The sequence below is a fragment of the Haplochromis burtoni genome, unplaced genomic scaffold (assembly GCF_018398535.1).
Source record: "Haplochromis burtoni strain Fernald_Lab_line unplaced genomic scaffold, NCSU_Asbu1 Contig_200, whole genome shotgun sequence".
In the NCBI taxonomy this organism is placed as follows: Eukaryota; Metazoa; Chordata; class Actinopteri; order Cichliformes; family Cichlidae; genus Haplochromis; species Haplochromis burtoni.
The window spans coordinates 860,380-883,771 of NW_024582561.1; the positions used below are offsets into that span (position 1 = coordinate 860,380).

Sequence of the window (23,392 nt, forward strand, 5' to 3'; positions counted from 1 at the left end):
CCAAGGACACTTTGGGAAGCAGACTGGAGCAGCCAGGGATTACACTACAAACTTCCCGATTAGCAATGACCTGCTCTCCCTCCTGAGCTACAGCCAACCATTAAGAAGAGGAATTCAAGGCTCCGATCATTTCAAGCGCTGCATAGTATAAATATAACGTGCATGTCCACATGAGATTATTATCCCGGCTTTATTCGCCATGCTTGCTATAATAGAATAATGCAGACATAAGAGAAATGCAGCCCTCCTCGGTCATGCTCATGCATATGACATGAACTGTGGCAAAATGAAAAAGTAAAGTAGTTCCTTCTTTCTCTGCCTCACTCATACATCATAGATTTGGTCTCATAAACTCTTGCACACTTGCAAAATATTGTTTTAAAGGGGTCCTACTGCGGTCATTTCCATACTTTTCGTCTTTGCTTGGAATGATTTACAGTTAAAATATTCCACATTTATAGGATTTAGAGGAGTTTGACGTCTATGCTTTTGGCTCACAGGGATTACCCGAACGTATTCTGAGCTCATTATTTGAAAATGTGGCCATGTTTAATATAATTATTCACTGCTGTAACAGGATACATATGACAGAAACTAAGGAAAAGCATCTGAGGCTCTTTTAAGACGCTACCACTGATATTTTATAAAGATCTGCAAAACTGGATTTTGTTCCAAAACACAGTCGACTTGTAATTAGTTTTTTCATCTTCCCCCAGGATCTGCATCTGTTATTGAAAACTCTAACTTTTCTTCTTTTTGTTTTTCCTCCTCTTCTCCATTCCCTCCAGTCTTCAAGGGCTTCTCGCTGGGCTGACCCAGACCACTTCGCCCAGCGGCAGACCTGCATGAACAAGTTCGCCAGCTGGTTTGGCGCCATGCCACTGGTCCATTCCCAGATGAGACTGGACCCCGTCCTGTTTAAGGACCAGGTCTCTATCCTCCGCAAGAAATACAGGGACATCGAGAGGCTCTGACAAGACCGCCGCCCCCTCGGGGGAGACCCTACGCAGGGGGAAAGAGACTCTGTGGAGATTAGGAGTCATCAGAGTACAGGGGGATGGACAGGGAGAGACACAGGTCTGTCTTCCACTCAGCACATTGCCAATGACCAGAGCGCCGCTGCTGGAAAGACTCGATGAGGAAAGGGATAAACGGGAAACGAGCGTAGGCCGTTTGGGTGTGAAAAAAGCAAAGAGAGTACACAAACTGACGGGCTTACCAAACAGTACTGTGTTTCACACATGTGCAAACACGCAGCACGCACTACTGACGACAAGAACTCTTGGATAGAATATTTTTTGTATGACACGGACGAGGACGACATCGTCTGTCCTGCTCTTTCGGCACACGTGCGGGGCGATGGTAGAAGACAGGAAGGTGTTTGTGATCTCAAACCTGGCAACCCAACCTGTTGTCCCAAGCAACCTTCCCTACTCTGGATCAGGACATAATACTGGACTCATTACCAAACTCCTGCTTTGTAAACCCATGAATATTTTCTTGCTCAGAGTCAAAAAAGAAACATTGTCCAACCTGTCCTTTTTTTTTTTTTTAGCAGCCATTACTTCCTAATATTCTCAGCAGTTGACAAACACCCCGCGTCTCCTGCCCTTGGCTCCTTCCTTTATGAGTTGATCTGGCTTTTATAATGGTCTATCTGCTCCCGTGTTATCACAAAGATAAGTTAGGAAAACATCTCATTTCATGTCCCATTTTCCTCTCGTACTCGCCACAGCAGTTGTACTTTTCTCATCTTTTTTCCCCACTTACTTTCATCATCTTTTATCCCCTCCCTCCCTTCAGACTCTCTGCTCTCCCTCTTGTCCGTGTGTGTGTTGTGTGTGCAGACCCTTGAAAAGTTGGCTCATCCAACCATAAGCCCGAGCGGAGTACATTTTCCCTCCGTTGGAATGAGCGAAATGAACATTTCTGGATGAAATGGAGCAGAACGTTGCATTCTAACCCAAACTTTTTTTTTTTCTCCTCCCCCTCTTCTCTCTCCCTCCCACCCCTCTTCCTGCATGGTCTCTGAGCACCAACCTTACTGTGGAGGGGGAGGCCATAGCAGGTCTTTGGTGACCAGCATCATTTCAGAGGACAGATTTTTAACGCTGAGCGCATCAGTGCCATTCTGACATCAGGGTCTGCCTTTAAAGTTGTTTATTGCACATCACGTTGCCTACATCCGTTTGAGATGCTCTTGTGTTGAAATATTGTAATCGCCACTTTTATGTGTATCTCCTGGCGCCCTGATTATTTTTATTCCCCCCCCCCCTCGTGACATATCCAAGGACCTCGGAGCCATTAAATTGACAAAAGGTTTTCTCCTCCATTTGTCAGGCAGAGATACGTTTAGGCTTCAATTAGGTATTTCGTTTGAAGTGCTGTTTTATTCCCAGGGGACACGCTGTTGATGAAACACCGAACATTATGGAGCATAGCGTTTGCGAAAACAGTGACCGGCAAACACGACCTGCTGTCTAATGCGATCCTTGGGATGACAGCTTTTCCCCCCTTGGCACACACCACCTGCATCAGTGTGTGTGTGAGAGAGACGGTGGCCACGCTCGGTGTCTTTTCTACGGCTGACACTTTTTTGCACCTTAAATGATCTTATTGGTATCGGACAACCAGATCAAAATGCTTAAATAACTAGATATCTTGACCTTTAATTGATCATTTTTAAAGACAGGCTGTCAGGGGAAGAAAAAATAAAGGTGGCTGGCTCATAGCTGAGCTGCTATATGCTGTCATTAGGTCTGCATGCAGCGTGCAGGCGGGAGCACAGGCGGTCCAGTCACACATTTAGTTTGCAGACACTTGAATGAAAGCAGCATGCTTTTAGTGGCCTTTTCTGTCAGACAGGCATTCAGCATAATGTCTCAGCCAAAGCTGCTCAGCGTGTTAATCAGTTAGCTGTCACTGACATCGTCAACATCAGTGTCACACATTCAGTGGCTGCTTTAGATTCATTTTTTTTTCTTTCTTCACACTTTGTTTTTATTTTCGCTTGACAAAGAGTTGATGTAAAATGTATCGTAAAGCCGTCGCTGTTTCAACAAAGGGGACAGACGTGCTTTGAAGTGCCATATCCAAATGCTACTATAGCAGAGCTGCTCTGTTTCCGCGAGTCATATCAAACCCAGCAGGACTAACTTGTGTTGTTTTGGTTTTTTTGTTCGTTTTTTTTTTTTTTGCCCCAATCATGTCACTGTTTTGAATATCGCTGTTTGTGCTTGTACTCTGAAACTTTGAAACTTGGAGTCGTTTCCCGGGAGATTCGTCGTCAGTGTAACAACATCGATACGTTGCGATTCTGGGAAACTCATGCTCCTCGCACGGTCTGCATCTGGCCTCTATTTCATCTTCAAAAGAGTCATATTGTTTCAATCCATATCAAGCCTTTTATGTCTGATTGTCAGAGTTACTGTTGTTGATCGTCTCAAGACAACCACATTCCCCAGCTTTGCAGATAATCCACACGCACTACAAAAAACAACCCACCACCTATTTCAAATCCCTGGTCTCAGCACTGTACATAGACATATTTATTTTTTGAAAAGGAAAAAAAACAAGACTGTGTACGATTTGAGATGACGCGGCGAGAACATTGAGACCGATCCTGCGTCGCTGAGGGGAGTAAGTGGTATTTATTCAGTTTATTTTCTACACGCTGTGCACATTAATCCACACAGATGCCGATATACAGCTCGTATTATGTCGCACTCTGCATCGGTTTTCCAGGGGAAGCATCTATCACACTCTTTCTAATACAGAGCTCCCCAAGTGAGATAACATTTCCAGAGTCGCCGTAGTGGAGTTTTAACTCCTGGAAAAGATTGCATACACCAGTGATCCAGAATTGGATTGGGCTGCTCCATCTTGGCTCTCTGCGGGAGTGAAATTGTAAAGTCCCAATAAAGACTACGCCAACTGACACGTGGAAAATAATAAGCAGCTGGGGCCCCCCAGCCCTCTCTCTCCTGCACCAGATGGAAACATTTTCACATTCTGCCGCAACATCTTCCCCTCATGCATTACAGTAATGCGTCTGAGGCTGTGACACAGTGGTTTAAATTGTCTTTGTCGCAGCTTGGGGCTCAAGTCGTAGCTCGCAAAACAGAAACGGAAGTGTATCTACAGTCTTTCAATTCCAGAGCTCAGTCAGAGTGTGATGGATGTGAGTCGGGGCCCTCGGAAAAGAAACAGCAACTAAACTTCGTATCCCCTTAAAATGCCTCCGTCATTTGATCAGGGAAACATTATGCAAGTTATCATCTTGAGCTTCAACACAGATGGAAGAAGGTTTACCCAAAACGTGTCAGGCGGTTGGCGTGTGCGCTGGAAACTGGTCTGCTCTCGATTTGATTTGTGCCTTTTTATCAACATGCGAGTTCCTGACATGCTGAGCACTGTCTGTCCCAGACTTGTTATTTCCAGTAGACGGGCAGCAATAGCACCATGTGCGGAGGACTCATATCCCTGCCTTCATACACTGGATGAGTCACAGTTTCCATTCTCTTGTTTTGACGCCCCATTTTCATTGTTGTGTTCGGACACTGTTGCTAAGGCGACAACGCATGACCACTTCCTGTTTCTGATTATTTATCAGTGATTGACTGTATTATGCGAGCAATCAGCAGTAGTGTCTGTTGATCTGTAAGGACTTGGTCAAGCCCAGCTGTCCTGATGCCTTCTCCTCCCTCCTACCTTGTAATTAAGAGAAGACTTTTATAGAGGTCACAGATTAAATAGAATAAATTCCAATTTTGTAAGAATGATTTATAAAAAAATAAACTCATATTTGATGGTAACTGCATCTCTGTGCCTTTATTTTTGTTTCCTTTTTAATTTTGCTTTAAAGAACGTGATGATTTGCCTCACATGGACCAGTTCTGTTTCCAAATCTTCACCTGCAAGTGCAACAGGGAAAAGCATACAGTACATGACAGACTAAGCAAATGACATGTACTAAAAGAGAAAAAATGTGTGAGGCTATTAGGAAAAACTGGATATAAGTAGGAAAGTGTTGACAGTTGTCACAATCCGGTAGGTGAAAGAGGCAGCAAACTGAAATGTCAACCAATGCCAACGCCTCCGACAACCATGATGGTTGAACTATCTACTATCACAGAGGGCAAAATGCAACACAATGAGATCCACATACCAGAAACTCAAGCAAGGACAGATAAGGAACTAGAAACTGGCAGTATGGTGGTTCCACTCCCACCAAGGCCACCCAAATCACCAGACTCAACACCAAAACACACAGTGGTGATGAACCCACATGAACCCAGAATTCCAGAGTGGCCACAACCTACAGCAAAGACCAAAATGCAGTGGGCACCAACTAGAAACGTAGAAGAAGGCCTCCACCAGAGCCTGAAGCACAAACCAAAACCCAACAGAGGCCAGGCAGCTCATCCTGGACCTCAAGCGAGCGCACAAAATGGTGACAAATTATTTCGAAAAGCCTCCTATGAAGAAGATCTGATAGCTTATATTATACCGAGGTTCTACTTTTCCAGTTACACGAGGTGCTGACTCCTCCCTACAGGCTCCTTCAAGCAAAGTTGGGGTTAAAAAAGCATCAGTCTTTATCCATGGTATCCAAATGTAACAATAAGGCTTAACTAAGCATAATCCTGTATTTTATACTGGAAGAGTCACTCTGAATCAATACAAAGCTGTTCTGAGTGGTCACCTTTACCCTATGACGAAACACTTCAATCAGCCAGAGAATAGTACATAAAGAAAAAATGTAACCTATAATTTATGGCCTACACAAAAAATATGGGATTATTTTTTGAATGAATGTTCATTGCACCAGTTAAATTCCCGGGACTTGGGAGAAACAATGCCAATACGGCGTGATCCAAAACGTACCACAAAATAGCCGAGTCTAAAGTTTGAGCCACAGATGTGGGCTAACACAAGAAATTCCTCACAAATTTCTTCCAGAGGAATGTATCCCAACTTCTGCTCATTAAGCTAAGCAAAGTTCAGTCTTAAAACATTTTGAAATGTGGGGTGGGTCCCCAAAGGCACCACGGAAGAAATGAAATGGCTGTGGATCAGTATCAAATCCACTGAAAATGATATGACATTTTCAGTGATCCTTGACCTTTTTGAGTGGAAGTGGAAAGAAGGAAACGTTGGGTTTTTCTTTAATATGTCATCCATCTACAGTTGAAAACCCAAATAGAGTCGTGTGCAGTTTTCACAGGACCGTATGCAGTTTAGTTCTCTGAGGTTTACTTTTGTTTATGCGCAGCTCTCTAAAGGGCCAACCACAGCATTTCATTCGGGTTGACATCTGGACTTTGGACCATTGCAACTCCTTGATTTTCTTTTTGAGCTGTTCTTTTGTACCCAAAAAGTTGATTCTGTTCATTTTGGGGGGATTTCCTTACCTGGATGATTGAGCACACATCAAGACTGTTCTGTTGTAGATTCCATGCTGTGTTTGGGCCCATTGTCCTGTTACTTTACACAATTTGGACAAAACTGTCGGGAAGGATCGCCTCAACTTCGACTGTGGATCGCTGTGGGATACAGAGGAGTTCATGGTCGACTCAGTGGCTGTAAAGGTGCCCAGATCATCAGCTCTCCACCTCAGTGCTTCACAGCTTATATGAGGTGTTTGTGCTGATATGTTCTTTGGCTTTAACTACTGACAATGCTGTGCTTTGGGGCCAAACGGCTCCATTTAAGTCTTGTCTTTCCAAATGACGTCATTTTAGAGAGAACCCTTCCAAACTAGCCATACTTTTTTGAATTGTACTGTCATGACCTTAGCATCTAACATGTTCACTGAGGCCTGTAGCTTTTGTTGTCTCTCAGCATTGTACGGTCTGACCTTGGGGTGAATTTGCTGGAACCTCCACTGGGAATCCTGTGGTGTTGTGTTAACACACACCTGAATGCTTTAGACCCGCAAACTTCCAAAACTTCTTTTACAGAGGTGCTCACAGTTAGTCAAGTCATTTTGATTAGCAGCACCTCGATGCTTTAATTCCTCTGGAAGACAAAAAGATTTACTTTTCATCTTCCAGACAGGAAGGACGTAATAAAGGATATTACATGTCCCAGTGTCTGAGGATTACTTTTTCCCGAACAGACGCTGCAACAACACTGATGATTTGTTTGTGCTTGCTTTTGTGCACACGTTGTCAACAGCCGAGTGCAACCCTGCACATTTTTTTTTATTAATTTCATCATCTGTGACAGAGTGTGCACGGACAAGTACTCAGCCCCTGACCTCTGCCTCAGCTGAATGTGAACACACTCCATTTGTACAGTAATAATAGTCCCTCGATGCTGCGTTGCCCTCTGCGATATAATAACCACCCCAGTATTAGACCACTGAGGAGGGGTTTATTAGTCACTACTCAGAGCATTGATTTCCCCCCACAATGCTGAAAGCCTTCTCACTGCTCCAAAGCTGCATCTGTCCTTCTGCGTCTCCCTGAGGACAATAGCCTCATAACACATCTAAGATACGACCCCAGCTTTGTTCTGAATTATTAAAAGCACCCATATCAGGCACTGATATTCTCATGCATATCTGTGACCTGACAGCAGTGCCGTATTTGTGCGTGTGTGTGTGTGGATTTGTTGCCACGAACATGTACTCAGATTTAAGCTCATGTTTCATGTTTGGTTGAATAAGGCCCTTTGTGAGTTCTTCTCACTGCTTCTTTCTTTTCTGATCTATAAATGAGGCTTTTTTAAACTGAGGCTGGAATCACAGGACACCAACAGAGACCAAAAAGCTCTGACGAGTTGATCTGGCGCTCCTCTTATCAGAGCAGGGCCTTTATTTATCAAGCATCTCACAGTAAGAAATCACTTCTAATTGGCCGAAAGTTTTTAAGAGTGACGTGCTTTAAGCTTCTAAGAAGAAAAACCCACATTATATGAAATGGCTCTTATCTTCTCTAATATTTATGAGAGATTGAGACATGTGCAAACATGTTTGGAGTCACAAGCAGATGGTGTTCAGGCTGAAACGTGCGTTTGAAGCACATGTCATTAATGACTTAAAGCTTATTAAAATGAGGAATTCTTTTATGGACTTTGTGGGAGATTCAGCAGGGTGAATGCAGCTTTGATTCGATTCCAATCACAACCGGTGTTTTTGTTATTTTCCTGGTGCAGCTTTGCGGATATTTTTGTTATTTCCAAACTCTTTGGAGCGAATTAACGAAAAACGAGCTGCATGATTTTTTTTAAGAGTGGTGATGTTAAACTTGTTTTACATACAGCTCACTGTGATCTTAAGTGGGCCGGAACAGTGAAACTCCCCTTTCAGTCAGCGTAAAGAAGTTTAACGAAATCAAATTACACTGAGATATTGTAAGAAAAGAAAAAGAAGTGCAATTTCAACTTCGCAAAAATGCTGCTCTATTACCAGAATGGGAAAAAAAAAATCTATCAGCACTGTAAGAAATACTGTAATTGAGTTAAAACACTAAAATTTATGCCCTTGTTCGCATTTTCCAAAGATGTGCGCACGTGCAGAGGGCCGGATTGGACTCTTATACGGGCTGATTCTGGTCCCTGGGCCTTTTGTTTGAGACCTCTGGTTTAGAGTTACTGACAGCTGACCTTTACCTAAGATGTAGTTATATTGAGTGACATTTTTCCAACAGTGGGTAGATGAGCTATAATTGGCCTCACCTGTAATAATACACCAGATGATTTGAAATATCAACTGGACTTTTATGAAGAGGAGAAATTCTGTCTTCAATAAAGACACACTCACGCACAGTAAAAGCACGCTGCGGTCCAGTGATTGGACCAGACTGCATATAAAAAGAAGTGATGTAGCCTCCGGGTCTGATAAGTGAAGCAAATGCCTAAGTGCCTTTGGATCTGCATTCCTCCTAATGACAGGCAAAGGATGCAGCGGTTAGCACTGCCGCCTCACAGCAAGAAGGTCCCAAGTTTGATTCCACTGGTCGACCGGGTCATTTCTATGTGCTTCGATGTTCTTCCTGTTTCTGCGTGATTCCCTTTAGTTTCCTCACATGTATGTTAGGTTAACTGGTGAATCTTAATCAGCTTTAGGTGTGAATAATTCCTTTTTCTGTGTTAAACCTTTGATGAACTGGTGACCTAAGAGCTGAGAGTGGTCTCCTGGAAGATCTCATCATACTAAGAGATCTTTGAGATTCAACAGGGTTTGATTATTTAAGACTTTGTATGTGATAAGAAGGATTTTAAATTCAATCCTGGATTTAACAGGGAGCCAGTGAAACTGGGCAAAACAGTGCAGATGAAAGAAAGCAGTCTTACATACTTGTTATATATGTATTGAATGACATCTCCTGATTACTGGAGGCAAAGGTAATGCTATCCATAGCAAGCATCTTATTACATACACCATATTTCTAAGGTTTTAGGGCCAAATATAATGACCTCACTCTTGTCTGAACTGTAAAGGTGGTTAGCGCTGTTGCCTCACAGTAAGAAGGTACTGGGTTCAAATCCACCATCTGGCCGGGGCCTTCCTACGTCAAGTTGTCTGTGCTCTGGCTTCCTCACCCAGTTCAAAGACATGCAGTTTGTGGGATTAGGTTAACTGGTGGTTCTAAATTACCTACAGGTGTGAATGGCTGTCTGTCTCTCTGTGACAGCCCTACAGGCAGTGTATCCTGCCTCTTACTCCATGGCAGCTGGGGCTGACTTCAACAATGCAGGAAATTAGAGCTCACCCAGGCCTTTAAGAAATGCCTTTAGTTTAGTTTAACCAACTGATTTGAGTGACTGCATGGATAAATAAAGCTGGGATTCATCTGATTAGCCATGAAAATGGATGTTGTGTTTTGTAATACTACCACTTAAGAGAAGTATGTACAATATAAAAATTAAAGGTCCCAGCACAGAACCCTGAGGAACTCCATGACTCGCTGTGTGAGAAAGATTCCTCATTTACATCCACAAACTGGTATCAAATGCTGTACTGAGGTCCAGCAGAAGCACACAAATGAATTTACCATCAGAGAGTATGATGAGGGTCCATTAGTAACCTTCAGTTGTGCTTCCCTCAGCGTTAAAACAGCAACACTGTGGGAAATGCTTAATGAAAATACAGATTAAATAAACCAAAAAAAAAAGAGTGATTCAAAAAATAAAATCACAGGAAGATTTAGTTCAGTTGTTATAGGATTACGGATGTAAATAAGCTGTTTTACTAAAATCTTGTTTGTACACTTGGCATACTAATGTTCTTGAACATGTGTTGTCCCCATTACTTACAAGAAAATGAAAATTGGAACCAGATAATCGGTTGGATTAAAATACAAGCTAACATCCACTTTAAAAAGATCAACATATTCACAATAAGACTCGTGGTTTTGCCACAGTGTTTTTTCTTATTGAAGTTCTCAAGTACAATATACATTTGTAACATAGGCATGTAACAGAATATAAGGATTAAATAGAATATATCAATTTCTCTACAGGCATAAACCCTCTATTGAGCTAGCAGCTACAGACAGATAAAACATTAACTCTTCAGATTAACTGAGAAGGAAAAAAAAATGCTGATTGTAATGTTGAATGTCGAGGTAGACAGAATCTTTTCTGCCATGCTGATGACACCGGTGCCCTCCATCCCCTGGCTCCTCCATGGGATGTCTTGCCCTCATTTGTCTCCTCTCGTGTATCCTCTGTTCTTTAATGTCTTCTTTTAGAAGCCTTTTGATATTGCTAGAGTACCAATTCCTTCTGTGAAGCACTGCTTCAGCCAGTCTGTGGTAACCTGTCATAGATCCAGTTTAAGAACCCATCACCAATCCATTATCTGTAGTCCATGTGTACCTGTGGATGTCCTACATACAAGGTGCAATCAAAAGAGAAAGAATCGACTGAGACATTGATTATGTGAATGTGAACGGGTGATTGAATTAACTTTTGTGAGTCAGGGGTCATTGATATTTTTGTATCCACGTGCAGGTGCACATTTATGCCGTGAAACAGGCACAGTGTCTCAGAGTCTGCAAGCAGATCTATCAACAGACTCCAGAATGAGCCAAAATCTGTCTCGCAGATCATCGATTTTAGTTGGCTGTTTTGCTTTGCCTTAACAACTAAACAGGTTGTTTTTGCAGGAGAAGAACCTAAAGTGCCAAAGCATGAAGTGCAGAACAAAGAGCATGCTTTGCATTGTTTTCTTCAACATTCAGTGTGTGCACTGTGAATTCATCCACAGTGTCAAACTGTCAATGAGGTCTGCAGCAACGTCCTGAGGGAGAAGATTCAACCAACACAAACTTTGGCACGACGGCAGCTCGGTGGTTCGTGGTGACATTGCACAGGTTCTTTGGCCACACTGACACACCCACTACCCACCCTATGCCTCGTGTTGTTGCTGAACAAGTAAGTCCCTACAAGCTGTTTGCTTAGATCATCCTTGCTCACAAAATGAGCTTCATATTAAGCAACAGCTGTTATTTGGAAGCTGTGGATGAGATGCAGCCTGTCGTAAAGACTACTTTACTTTTAAAGATTTTATAGATACCGTCTCTAAACTTTCTGATTGCACCTTGTACACGTGTGTTTGTGTGTGTGGCTCAGCTCCTGACAGCCAGCATGGAGTTGATCTCCCAGATGAGGTTGCGGAGTTGGTCCATGATCTGTTTCAGGTGCTGGTTCTTCTGCTTCAGCTTCTGTAGGAAAAACATAGAAAAGAGACGGGAAAAAGCACGTTTTAGATACAAAAGCAATAATAACTACAAATGTGAGAGCAGTTTGGTTACTGAAAAAAAAGGCCTGCTTAAACAGTGTAAAACCAACAAAGCAATTATATACACACACAAATAATTACAGATTTGTTTGCAGCTACTACCCACAACAACACAAACACTGATTCATACCATTTACTATAACACTGTAAATCCTTGTAACATAAATTACTTAACAAACGCTACTGAAGAAAAATAAATTCCAGATGTGATCTCGCTCCTAATGACGCTGCCACTTTGCCGCTCCCATTAGAAAACAAGCAGGTTCTAACCCCAAAGTCTGGCTCGACAAATATTTTCAAAATTAGTATTAGTCAGTTATTCTGAAGGCAAATAAAATGTTAAAATACGCACACACAACTTTTGACTGGGAAAGGCTTTTAGTGGGGACACTGCTGATACTTGGGCTGGTGTCAAAAATCACTGCCAGATTTGGGAGTGGTTTAGAAAAACGTCACGGTAAAAGGCGCAGGATTACGTCACTTATTCCTCCGTTCTACAGGGCTCAATTGTTCCTACAAAATGAGTCACATGGTGGCAATGTGCAGCTTGTTCCTTAATTAAGATAAACAACCCGCTTTAACCCTCGAGGGGCTTAGTTTGTATTTAACTGGTTCCTCCAAAAATCTGCACCGTAAGACACAAGCAGGTTGCGGATATAATTTTTTTAAGCACGCCATGCTTCGGTAAACTCAAAATAACATTATCAATAATTTAAATGGTAGAAAGTGAATTTCCAATATTTTATTCATTTTTCAATGAAATAAAGTGTTTTGTTTCTTCAAACTTGGCCTCTGACAAACAAAAGTACAGCTGAGAGCTTTTCTGGTTGTTTGTGTGTGGTGAAACCCTAGAGGGTTAATTCGAGTCAATCGTTCATCCACCATCCTGCTGCTATAAATGATCGGCAAAATAAAAAATGTGCATTGCTCTGCAGCTGAAGATTGTCTCCAACAATGAACCATTTAATCCCCGTCTGTCATAAACTGGTTAAAAAAAGATCCTTGCTGTACTTAAACATTTTGGTGGTTTTAATCTTATTGCTAAGAAAAACAGTGCCAATATCTAGCAGGCATCACTTTTACCTTGTTCAACATCTTACTTTAGTGTATTAACATGCTCACATTTACTAATTAGAATCAGTTCCTTTGTGAAGCTGAGTGGTGTAGGTAATCAACATCTGATTGTGAGAATTCGTCCTGGATTGTGGAGAAAAATCAGCACTAAATGCAACTGCATGTTTCCTGAGCTGCGCAGAATAAGAAGCTTGTTTTTCACCTGAAAAGCTGTTAAGTCACTACAACTCCACACTATACGGTGTAGCCTGTGGAAACAGAAGAGCTGTGTAGGTGCTGCTCTCTCTAATTCAGACTTCAGATGTACAGCTGCTCAAGTGGTGATTATAACTGTCAGCTGAACAATTCATAATCAACCGCATTAAGTGAAGAATTGAATAAAATACATTAGGAAATGTAAGGTTAGTAGCTGATGTCAAAAAACATATTCAAAATACAAACTGCCCATTGCTTAGACCAGGGGTGGACAACTCCAGGCCTCGAGTGCCGGTGTCCTGGAGGTTTTAGATGTGTCCATGATCCATCACAGCTGATTTAAAGGGCTAAACGACTCCTCAGCATTTCTTGAAGTTCTCCAGAGGCCTGGTAATGAACTAATCATTTGATTCAGGTGTGTTAACCCAGGGTGTGATCTAAAACCTGCAGGACACCGGCACTCGAGGCCTGGCGTTGCCTACCCCTGGCTTAGACCCAGCAGGGCGTCGGTTTAAGCCGAGTGAGCCACCGGGCTGAAAATATACTGGCAGAAAACCTGAGAAAAAACAAAACTCACAAAATGTCACTTTCATTGAGTGAAACTAAAACTGTGGTCAAGATGAAATCAACAAATAATTCAACAACCATGTAACGGAAGCGAATTCACAAACCAACTTATGTTTAGGACAGGGGTGTCCAACTCCAGGCCTCAAGGGCCGGAGTCCTGCAGGTTTTAGATCTCACCCTGGGTCAACACACCTGAATCACATGATTAGTTCATTACCAGGCCTCTGGAGAACTTCAAGACATGTTGAGGAGGTAATTTAGCCATTTAAATCATTTATCTCACTGGCTTGATCTAGAACTCAAATATTCAAAAGATTTCAACAAAGCTGTGAGGCTGAAAAATGAAGCCAAAAAGTGCAGTCTCTGTAACGGCTGGCTCCAGTCCTCACAGACTCCCATGTTAAAGCTTCCAGCAGTAATGCCATTTCATTTTTGACTTTCTGCTTTTCTTCAGATTAGTTTCCTGTTAGAGGCCAGACTGGAAAATCAACACAGGGTTGGACCATCAGGGGTGGACAAATATTAATAATATTCCCAAGGGGCTACAAGGGAAACTGGGACTCTTGCGGAGGGCCATCCCAACGAACTAAATTCATCTTAATATTAATTTTTAACTCTTTATCTTTTTCTGAACTGCTACTGGTAAATGTTGGAATTAGACCCCAGTTGAGGTCCCTTGAGGAAATTAGCTGCAGAGCGTTGTGGATGGACAGAACATGTGAAATGTGTTTTGTTTTCCTCTTTCTGAAATGTGTATGGCAGGAGGCTTAATAAAAGCTTCAAAGCCACATTTAACTCCAGGTATTTCTCCCGCACACAATAAACAAAGTTTCCTCACCTGCCTGCTGACATCTCTCCCAAACACTCCCTGCTTCAGCTCACTTCATCAATCCTCGCCCCACTAATCGCTAAACTAACACACGCATCTGGCCTGTTTCGGGAGGGTACCGGTACATCACAGAGCAGCAAACAACACAATCTCCCAGTTAGTCACTCAGGGTTTTGTTCGCTGATTGCCTCTAAATGCCGCACCAAGATCTCTAAGTCAACAGCTGCCATGGACTGAAGTGCCTCATTGCCCAAGCTTTATACATAAACAAATAATAGCTCCTGAGCTGCTGTTGCTGGAGAGCCAGAAGAATAAAAGTGAGTACAGCTGCCAAATGTGCGTTGCCTTTTGAAAAAATAACTCTGCCATTTGGAGGTTTGGGCAAATCAAGCAGCAGCAGTACATCACAGCGACTCGCTCAGCCGCTTCTCCTCTGATAGATATCCAGAGTGAGTGAGGGGGAGAGAAAGAGGAGAGCTCCTTCACTCAGGAGCTACTGTATCTGCAGTGCAGTGAAATCTATTAAGATTAAATCCATCTCACTCTCTCGCTAACACTCCTTTAGCCATGACTAATTACCAGCCATTTTTGCAGCGCAGATAACACCTTGAGCAATCGATTTCACACAGCTCTTTTAATATCAACTGTTTAGCTGATTGTCCTTGAAGATATTCCACAGTGGAACATTTGGAAGCCTTCCAGTCTTTCTCCCCCTCACTCTTCCCCTCTCTCTGGGGGGCTCTAAAAGCATCTCAAGCTCTCTTACTCCATCCTACCTTCTATCTCTCCAACTTACACTTTGAGTCTTAAGTGTGTGTGTGTGTGTGTGTGTGTGAGAAGATGGCAGTGAGTGTGTATTAAAAGGGATATGCCTCATTAATCTGACAAGCAAGTCTTGAAATAACTCGGTCATTTACGTATTAATGAGACGATACCCAGAGTCTTTGTAATCTTCCTCCAAGAATACAACGTTGCTCCCCTTTTTTTTAAAAAAAGTGAAACACTTTTTGCTCCATGAAGCTTCAAAAAAAGGAGCTGCACTCAGAAATATGTTTTTCATCTTGCTTTTTAAGAATAAAACAGCCACATATGGCTTCAAAGATACATTTTTTTGTCTTCACTTTTGAATACAGACTCTTCCACAAAATTGTGCCCTATGCTTTCTTTGAAAGCAGGCAATAAAATTATACATTTTTCACAGTGGAAATAAGACTATAGAGGCAGCAAAGCCTTCACAGCACATTTATTATAAAAGGCTCGCTGGCATATCTTGATATATGAATAACAAGACTGCTATTATCACAGTAATGATTCGGCAACCTCAGGGAGATATAATTCCATTCATAACCTCATAATTAGCGGAACTCTAATCCTTCACACCTATAATGCAATATTTGGAGAAAGGGTTTACAATAGAGAACAAAGAACTCTGAACTGTCTCCTCTTTGTCTGAATTACCAGGCTTTTTGCACACACTTCAGGAATCCAGCAAATACGCTCCCTCGTTTCTCTATGTTCGGACCCACAATAATGTTCTGATGTCCTTTCAATCCACAGCAAGAGCACTGACAGGCCATCACCCGCTGCAGGGTGGCCAGTCAACAACTCATGAAAGTAAACAAGAAACCACTGTCTGAGTCCTGTCTCCGAGGGCCTCCTGCAGACTGGGAGACTTCCTACCTGCTTCGTATAACCTGGAAACGCTGGTAGTAGTCTGCGGTAGAGCTTAAAAGAACAGCGACCTGAGATAGAAACTGTGATTGGCACGCCCAGAAGAGAAGCAGCGAGATGAGGGGAGTGAAAATAATGGTCCAGAACAAGTGTTTAGGTTTTGTGTGTGTGTGTGTGTGTGTGTGTGTGTGTGTGTGTGTGTGTGTGTACATGGAAAGGGTGGGAGGATAAGGGTGTGTTTGTGTGCATCAGTCTCTGTCGTGCAGGTGATTTATCCACAGTTTTTACTTTGGACGTTAAAAATCAGAATCAAGACATCTGTGGTTTGCAGAAATCAATGATTCAAAAGGAGAATGCAAGTCACGCTGTTACGTTAAAAAAAAAAGGCTTTTACTTTATCTGCTGTGCGGACAGAAAGCCACTGCAGCCGCGATCACCGTTTATCACAGAAGCTCGGTGCTGTTTGCAGGTTCTGTATTTGAACATAATAACACTGCAGCCAAAGCCATGTAACAACCGCCTCATCTTACTGCATATAAAGGGGAATATGGCAGAGGTTGACAGGTTTTAGATTTGGAAAAAGAGTGAATCAATACTCAGCAAAGGTCAAATAAATATGATTTTTATAGAGAAATAAAGTCATGGTAGTATGGGTAACCCTGTTATTGTTTAGGTTTGTGTGTGTGTGTGTGTGTGTGTGTGTGTGTGTGTGTGTGTGTGTGTACAAAGAGTACAGGGTTGCTAATGTCCAACTGCAGGACGCTCTCAGGTGCACTTGCAGAACATCTGGGCAGAGGACAGGCCGGGGTGAGATGTGTTTTTCAAAGCACAGGCAAGTTGCACGCAGAATGAGCCTTGTAAACAAGTCACATGGACTCACAGAGCTGTTTATCGGACACAGTTTTGGGAACACATCATCTAAAGAGATTAAACATTTTGGCAGCAGTGGGAGAAATCCAATTCCCATCCCTGTAACCTCCACTAAGTATGAAAGACATGTCAGAGTACCTGTCTGTGTTGTACTTTACCTCTGATTTATACACAGTAATAGCAAATTTCTATTTAAAAAAAGAAGAAGAAAAAAACATGCTTATGAAGACGGAGAAACCAGAGCCAAAGAGCAGCGTGACCTTTTTTTTTAAATGTTACTTTTAAAAAAACACGTTATTTTGAAGAAGACAGAACATGCAGCAGAACAAATGAGTAATAAAACCAAAAGAAAGAACAAAAGCATTATTGTATTATATATAATATTAAAGAGTACGACTTTGTGTGTGCAGGAGTGATATATCTATAATGTAGTATATTAACCTTTACAGGACTGAGTGGAGGACAATAAAAGGATGTTTGCTATTAGCTGTTAGCTGAGCTGTTAAATCATTACACAGGTCATATTATTGTCTCTTTATGTTGTTACATTACATTGTTGTTGTTACATTGTCTCTTTATGTTGTTTTGTGGGTTATTTCTGTTCACGTTGTGTTTTATTGCGTTTTCGCATTTTTCTATTTGCTGGCGTTTCGTTAAGTTCCAATGCGTTTGACCTCCCAGGGCTACTGTATAATATGCTCATGTTCCCTTCTATACTTCAGACACTTCATAAGATTCTCGTGTTGTTCTTTGATATGAAAGTGACACAGATAAGACGAGCAGCTACAGTATCTGTGTCACTGTACGCTGCTGCTCTGTAAAGAAAAGAAAACCATCCTATACATGCTCTGAGCCACACACTGATGAGATCCATCAGTATCTGTAGCTTTTATCCAGACAGTATCTGGTATCTTATTCACCATCAACTTAAAAAAAACCTACCAGTTTGGATCTCATGGAGAAAATGACCGTTGATTATTCAGAGGTCGGCTGAATATGTCTGAAAATGATGAGATGTACAAATAAAGGACACGAAATGGAGAGTGGACACATGAGGTCTTGGTTACCGAGCCATATACCAGTTTGTTTAATGGATGAAGGATATTTCTCTGTCTCTTCCATCCCTGTCTGCCTTTCTCTGATTTCCTACATCACGCTCCCCATCCGCCCCACTCGTCCAAACTAGATCAAAGCTGCTGTCCCCGGTAGACGAGTGAAAGACAGAAGTAAAAGGGGAGGGAAAAAATGAATTTTTCATCGAAATCACTACATTAAAATTCAGTTCCACTGAAACTTTGCCACAAGAGAAGCTCTAACGACTATATCTGTGTGTCATGTCAAGACAGATTCTGACTCAGGCCACCAAAGGACATTCCCTGACCTGAAATCCATTAGTGACAAATATATTCATACATTCACATCAGTGTAGGCCCACTGGAGATTGCTTTCGATTAAAGTGAATAGCTTTCCGCACCTTCAATACGGCATTCATCAACAGTCAGGCGCAACAACTCAGCACAAAACCTAAATCTGTAAACACTCGGGATTTGTCGAATGTAGGCCATCAAACAACAGGGCGTCTCCAGGGTTATCGAGCTTGATAATTGCCATCTCTATATGAATTAATTCTGCTGCATTATTTCTGTGTTAAAGCTGACTGGGGAGGGGTTATTTTTATCCCTTAGACATTACAGAAAAATTGAGCTAATCTGACAATTATATTACTGTGTGAATAGGATGAAGTATTCACCTGCTTTTTAACCATTTACCGTGTTTCATCTGCAATTAAAAACACGACCACCACACTTCTTTGAGCACATTAAAATCTCTTGTGGGCTTTTTGATGAAGGGCTGGAAAGAAAAGACTTCAATTAAAAAAAAATAATACTACACACACACACAGAGGAATGTAGCAAGTGAAGCAAAAACCTGCCTTCACTCAGGATTCTTCTGCTAATCCGGCCTGTCGCCGGCAACTCAAATCACAGCTTTTACTCCAATGGATCTGGCTGGGAATTACAAGTGTAAGTGTCTGTGAGTGAGGAGAAGGGATTAGAGAAGAGAAGAGAAGAGAAGAGAAGATGGGAGACCTTTTTACCCTTTTTTAAACAGTCATATGAATGATTTTTCATGACATATGACCGCTTCTATATCATCATTTGCAACTATTACCATCCACACACTCAAAATCCTTTGATCTTTTTCATCATGCCTGACATCAGCCATTATAAATCATAAAATAAATTAAAACCTTCAAACACTGTCAGTCCAGCGAGAAAGCAGCAGGTATTCATGCTCTTACTCCTTCGAAAAAAATAATGCGAAATCACTTTCTGGGGGTTGTTTTATTTGTTTGTTTGTTTGTTTAACCAGAACTGGATGATATTCTAATCATAATTTACTCCAAATATATGTTTTTCCACTTGGTTTAAAAAAAAGAGACTTGCGCTTCCCATCTGGTTGTGCTAACACTGTACTGAGCTTTCACTGCAGACAGGGCTCACTCAGGCAGCTCCTCCACACACCATGAACCAAGCGAGGTAAAGACACAGAAAGGTTTTACTCAAGACTAAGGTGGTTTGGAAGAATCAGTCCAAATGGAGTTTGTGTCAAAGCAGCACTTCAGAACCAACAAACCTTGTGTTTGACTTTGGTCAAAGCAGCACTTACATAACAAAAGTGACATTAAATCTAAGCCAAAAGCAGGTATCCTTTTAGGGACCGACTATATAGCTAGGTATGCAGACAAGCATTTCTGAATGTACAACATGTTAACCCAGCAGCAGACGACACACTGTGTGACACTCCAGCCATCTAGAGTAAACTGAGGCTACAATTGACACAAGCCCACCCAAATTAGACAATAGAAGATTAGATAATTATTGCCTGGTCTGATGAGTCTCAATATCTGCTTTGTTCAGATCCCTTAGTACTAACAGAACATCATTCATGTCCATCCCTTTATGACCACAGTGTACCCATCTTCTACCCAACCAGGTAATGTATCAAAGCTCAGGTCATCCCAAACAGCTTTCTTGAACGCAACAGTGACTTCACCGTACTCGAATGGCCTCCACAGGCACCAGATCTCAGTCCCATAGAGCACCTTTGGGATGTGGTGGAACAGCAACTCTGTAAGTCTGTCATGTCAATCTAAAAGTGTTTCTAACCCAGTGCCAACAAGGCGTACCTAATGAAGTGGCCAGCGAGAGCACTGCAAACCTATATAAAGGAAATATAATGATATACCATAATACTGCCAGAATGTTTTTTAAAAAAATTACCAAGATAACAAAAAATATTTATTTTAAAGCACAGAAAACCAGCAAGTAGGAAGACATAAAGGAAGGGAAAAACCATCTACCTACAAGTTGCTAGCTTACCTAGCATGGGCTAGCCTGCTAGCTCAGAAATTCATCAGCAACACTGGTGTGAAGGCAGTTAGACTGGTGCTTTGTTCTACAGTAAAGTAAACTGACCGTGCGGTGTCAGGGCGGTGTCAACTAAAGCTTAACACGTTAAAAAGTAAGAAGGCACCACCTTGTGGCTATTCAGTAACTGTGCTTTATAAAGTAATTATTGACAGCGCTGAAGATTACTATAAATTTTAAAATAAAACAACATAAATCATGAGAAAAATGACCCAAATAGTCTAGCTAGCAGTGGGTTTAGCCAGTCATTGATACATATTCGTCTAATCGCCCAACCCCCAACTCAAAGTGAACAAAAACAGCTTCTGCCTTTTCCACAAGGTTTGCTAAGGCTAAAGCAAACCCCCTGGCTATCCTCAGACAGCGAGATTGAGATTGGGTGCCTGCGCCGGAGTGAAATTTAATTAAATTTTATTATTCATAACAAGCGTGACAGGAAACATGGAGAAGAGCCACAGCTATGTGTAAAGGTGCTCTTTTTCCCCCAGAATCCAGTGATCCCCTAAATTATGTAGAAATGACTCATTTCCTGAAGGAATTGTAACTCTCGTTCAGGAAGAAGAATTAGGACAAAGCAAACTCATGGGGCCAACACTTTTAGCATCGAGAGTGTCTACAGTAAAAGCTTCCAGGCTCTGTTCTTAAAGTGCTATAATCTCTGTCCATGCAGCCATTACGCTGATGAGCATAAAATCTTTTCGGGACCTTCTACTGATTATTTCGCAACCTAACTTTTGCATATTTATTACAAGTGAATGAAAATGGCTTGGGTAATCAATCATTTAGATTGTTCCACAGAATATGCAGCATGAGTAAAAATAAGCTGCAATGATCTGCAGTCACCAACTCCTTTAAGAACTTAGTCTGTGCACCACTTTTAAACTAAGTCCACTGGTGATATGTGGCAAACTGCCAGTAACGTGACTGAAAACGTGAGTGTAATAAGGCTATGGGTTGTCCTTTTGATTATATCATTAATCGCTGCATAACTGAAGCCGCAGATTCCTTACCTCACCTTAGAATGTTTAGTAAGGTGCGAGAATTTCCCTACACTTTTTGATTGCTGATTGCATTTTATGTGCATAAAAATAACAAGTCGAGATATTTATTTGTAAAGCCAACAGGAAATTATTCAAGGACTACTTGAAAAATGATACCTGTATCAAAAATGTAGTTTTTAAAAACAGGGTTGTTCAACTTATTTATCTTTTCATGCTTTGTTCAACATTCCTGTAATATTCAGTCAAATACTTTGTTTGAATTCATTACCTAGTAACACAGTTTCTGTTATAGCTGCTTAAATGTGAGTTATATTATATTTCATTTAGACACAGTTAAGTCAAAAGTTACAGCGATTCTTAATCTGTCTGCATTAATTTATTATTTGTGGTATGGGAAGGTCCCAGCAGCAGGACCCCCAGTCTGGAACAGAGCAGGCATCAGTAATAACAGATAAGGGCTATGCCATATCATCACATTTAATGCGATAAACTGTCACATCACAATATCACTGACATAGAAACACTACGCTTTTATTTTCCCCCAAAACAATGAGGCAAGCCTAGACATGCTGGAAAGCCAGAGCCCATGTCATCACCTACTAAGGATTTTTTTTTACCTGTAAAGGGAGCTACAAAAAAACAAGCTTGTTTTACCACTCAAGGCAAAAACATAGAATCAAATGCAATAGCTGATAGGTGCACTTCATTTGACAGGTAGAGCAAATAGTGGATGGAAATTACTGACCTTGCTAAAAGAATGGCAACGGAGAGACCAAAAGGTAGAAAATATTTTTCATTAAACATTTTTTATGTGACAATATTGTGGAAGGTTAAGTTACTTTAGTTATTGTTAAACTAAACTATTAAGCAGCTATTTGTAATACTTCTTTTTAAATATTTATGGAAAGCACTACGTGGGCTCATGCTGTATTACAGTGCATAATGCTATAATGCTTCACCTGCTGGCACCTTGTTTCAGTAGATTTATACTTTAAACTCACTGACATCACTAACACTAGCTCACTGATGACGGATGAAAAGCCCTTCATTTATTTGCACTAAGTAAATGCTGCTGCCTGCAAGCGGCACTCACCCAGAAAACATTGGTGAGTATTCATTTTCTATATCATGTTAAATATCATTGCAAATTTCACTGCAAAATTGTGATATAGATTTGAGGCTATAATAAATAGGATATTGATTCAGTGGAGGAGGAGGAGGGGGTGGGCTGGGTGGCAGAGCAGCTTGCAGAGGACACGGCAGCAGTAGGCAGGCTAAAGCTTGAACTTAAAAAGCACACAGTATATGAGATTAGCCAGAGGATGTGCAGGAGGGTATCAGTTGAGCTATCAGCTGTTGTGAACTGGCGCTGAGATCAGCTGTTATCAGCTGATGTGCCAGAATTACAGGCTCGGCTTGACTCCATGCCCGGTTTGTACTAAAGGCAGGCTCACAGTAAAAAAAACAAAAACTTTCACATTTTATCAGTTTTTGAAAAAGTGAGACGTTGATTATTTTTGTATGTGCAGACCCTCTCCTACCTTTCCATGTGCATGTATTTTTACCTAAGAAAGCATTCAAGATTCAAAAGCACAGTCTAGTTTCAGCTATTGCATCTGTTTAATATCATAGCCACTGTGCATCTCTGCGCCCTAGCCAGAGGCTATCCAGTTGACAGCATTTGGAGAGCAGACAGAATATTCATGATGCAACCTCGATGGTATGCGCCAGCACAAACATGACAACACAGAGCATCACAACTGTATCACATGCTGCCAAATAGAAAATATTAACGATGGAAATTTTTACACACAAAACAATATAGTTCACATTGCACCACTAAACTAAATGCTTCATGTACATATATATATATATGATGTATTTGCTCTCGTATCGCTTTGAGCTCACAAATATTGGACATACACGGTGAGTCAATACGTTGGGCAGACACAGCAGGAAACTCATTGATTTCTGCTGTCCAAATTAGACATCGCAGCTCTTG

The 23,392-nt window shown here is 41.5% G+C and overlaps 2 protein-coding genes across 3 annotated transcripts in view; one reads left to right on the forward strand and one right to left on the reverse strand.

Annotated features, from left to right (window-relative positions):
* ext1b (exostosin glycosyltransferase 1b) overlaps positions 1 to 3,489 on the forward strand; it is a 127,888-nt gene extending 124,399 nt beyond the window's left edge. Inside the window, exon 11 of the mRNA XM_042226201.1 lies at positions 789 to 3,489. Coding sequence (XP_042082135.1) covers positions 789 to 974 — 186 coding nt within the window. The 3' untranslated portion in view covers positions 975 to 3,489. The remainder of the gene's footprint in view (positions 1 to 788) is intronic.
* Positions 3,167 to 23,392, reverse strand: part of med30 (mediator complex subunit 30) — a gene marked incomplete at its 5' end in the record, with an annotated part of 50,836 nt that continues 30,610 nt past the window's right edge. The window contains 2 exon segments of one of the 2 annotated variants that reach the window (XM_014338082.2): positions 3,167 to 10,768; positions 11,592 to 11,675. In XM_014338082.2, the coding sequence (XP_014193568.1) occupies positions 10,697 to 10,768; positions 11,592 to 11,675 (156 nt within the window). 2 annotated transcript variants of the gene reach the window in all.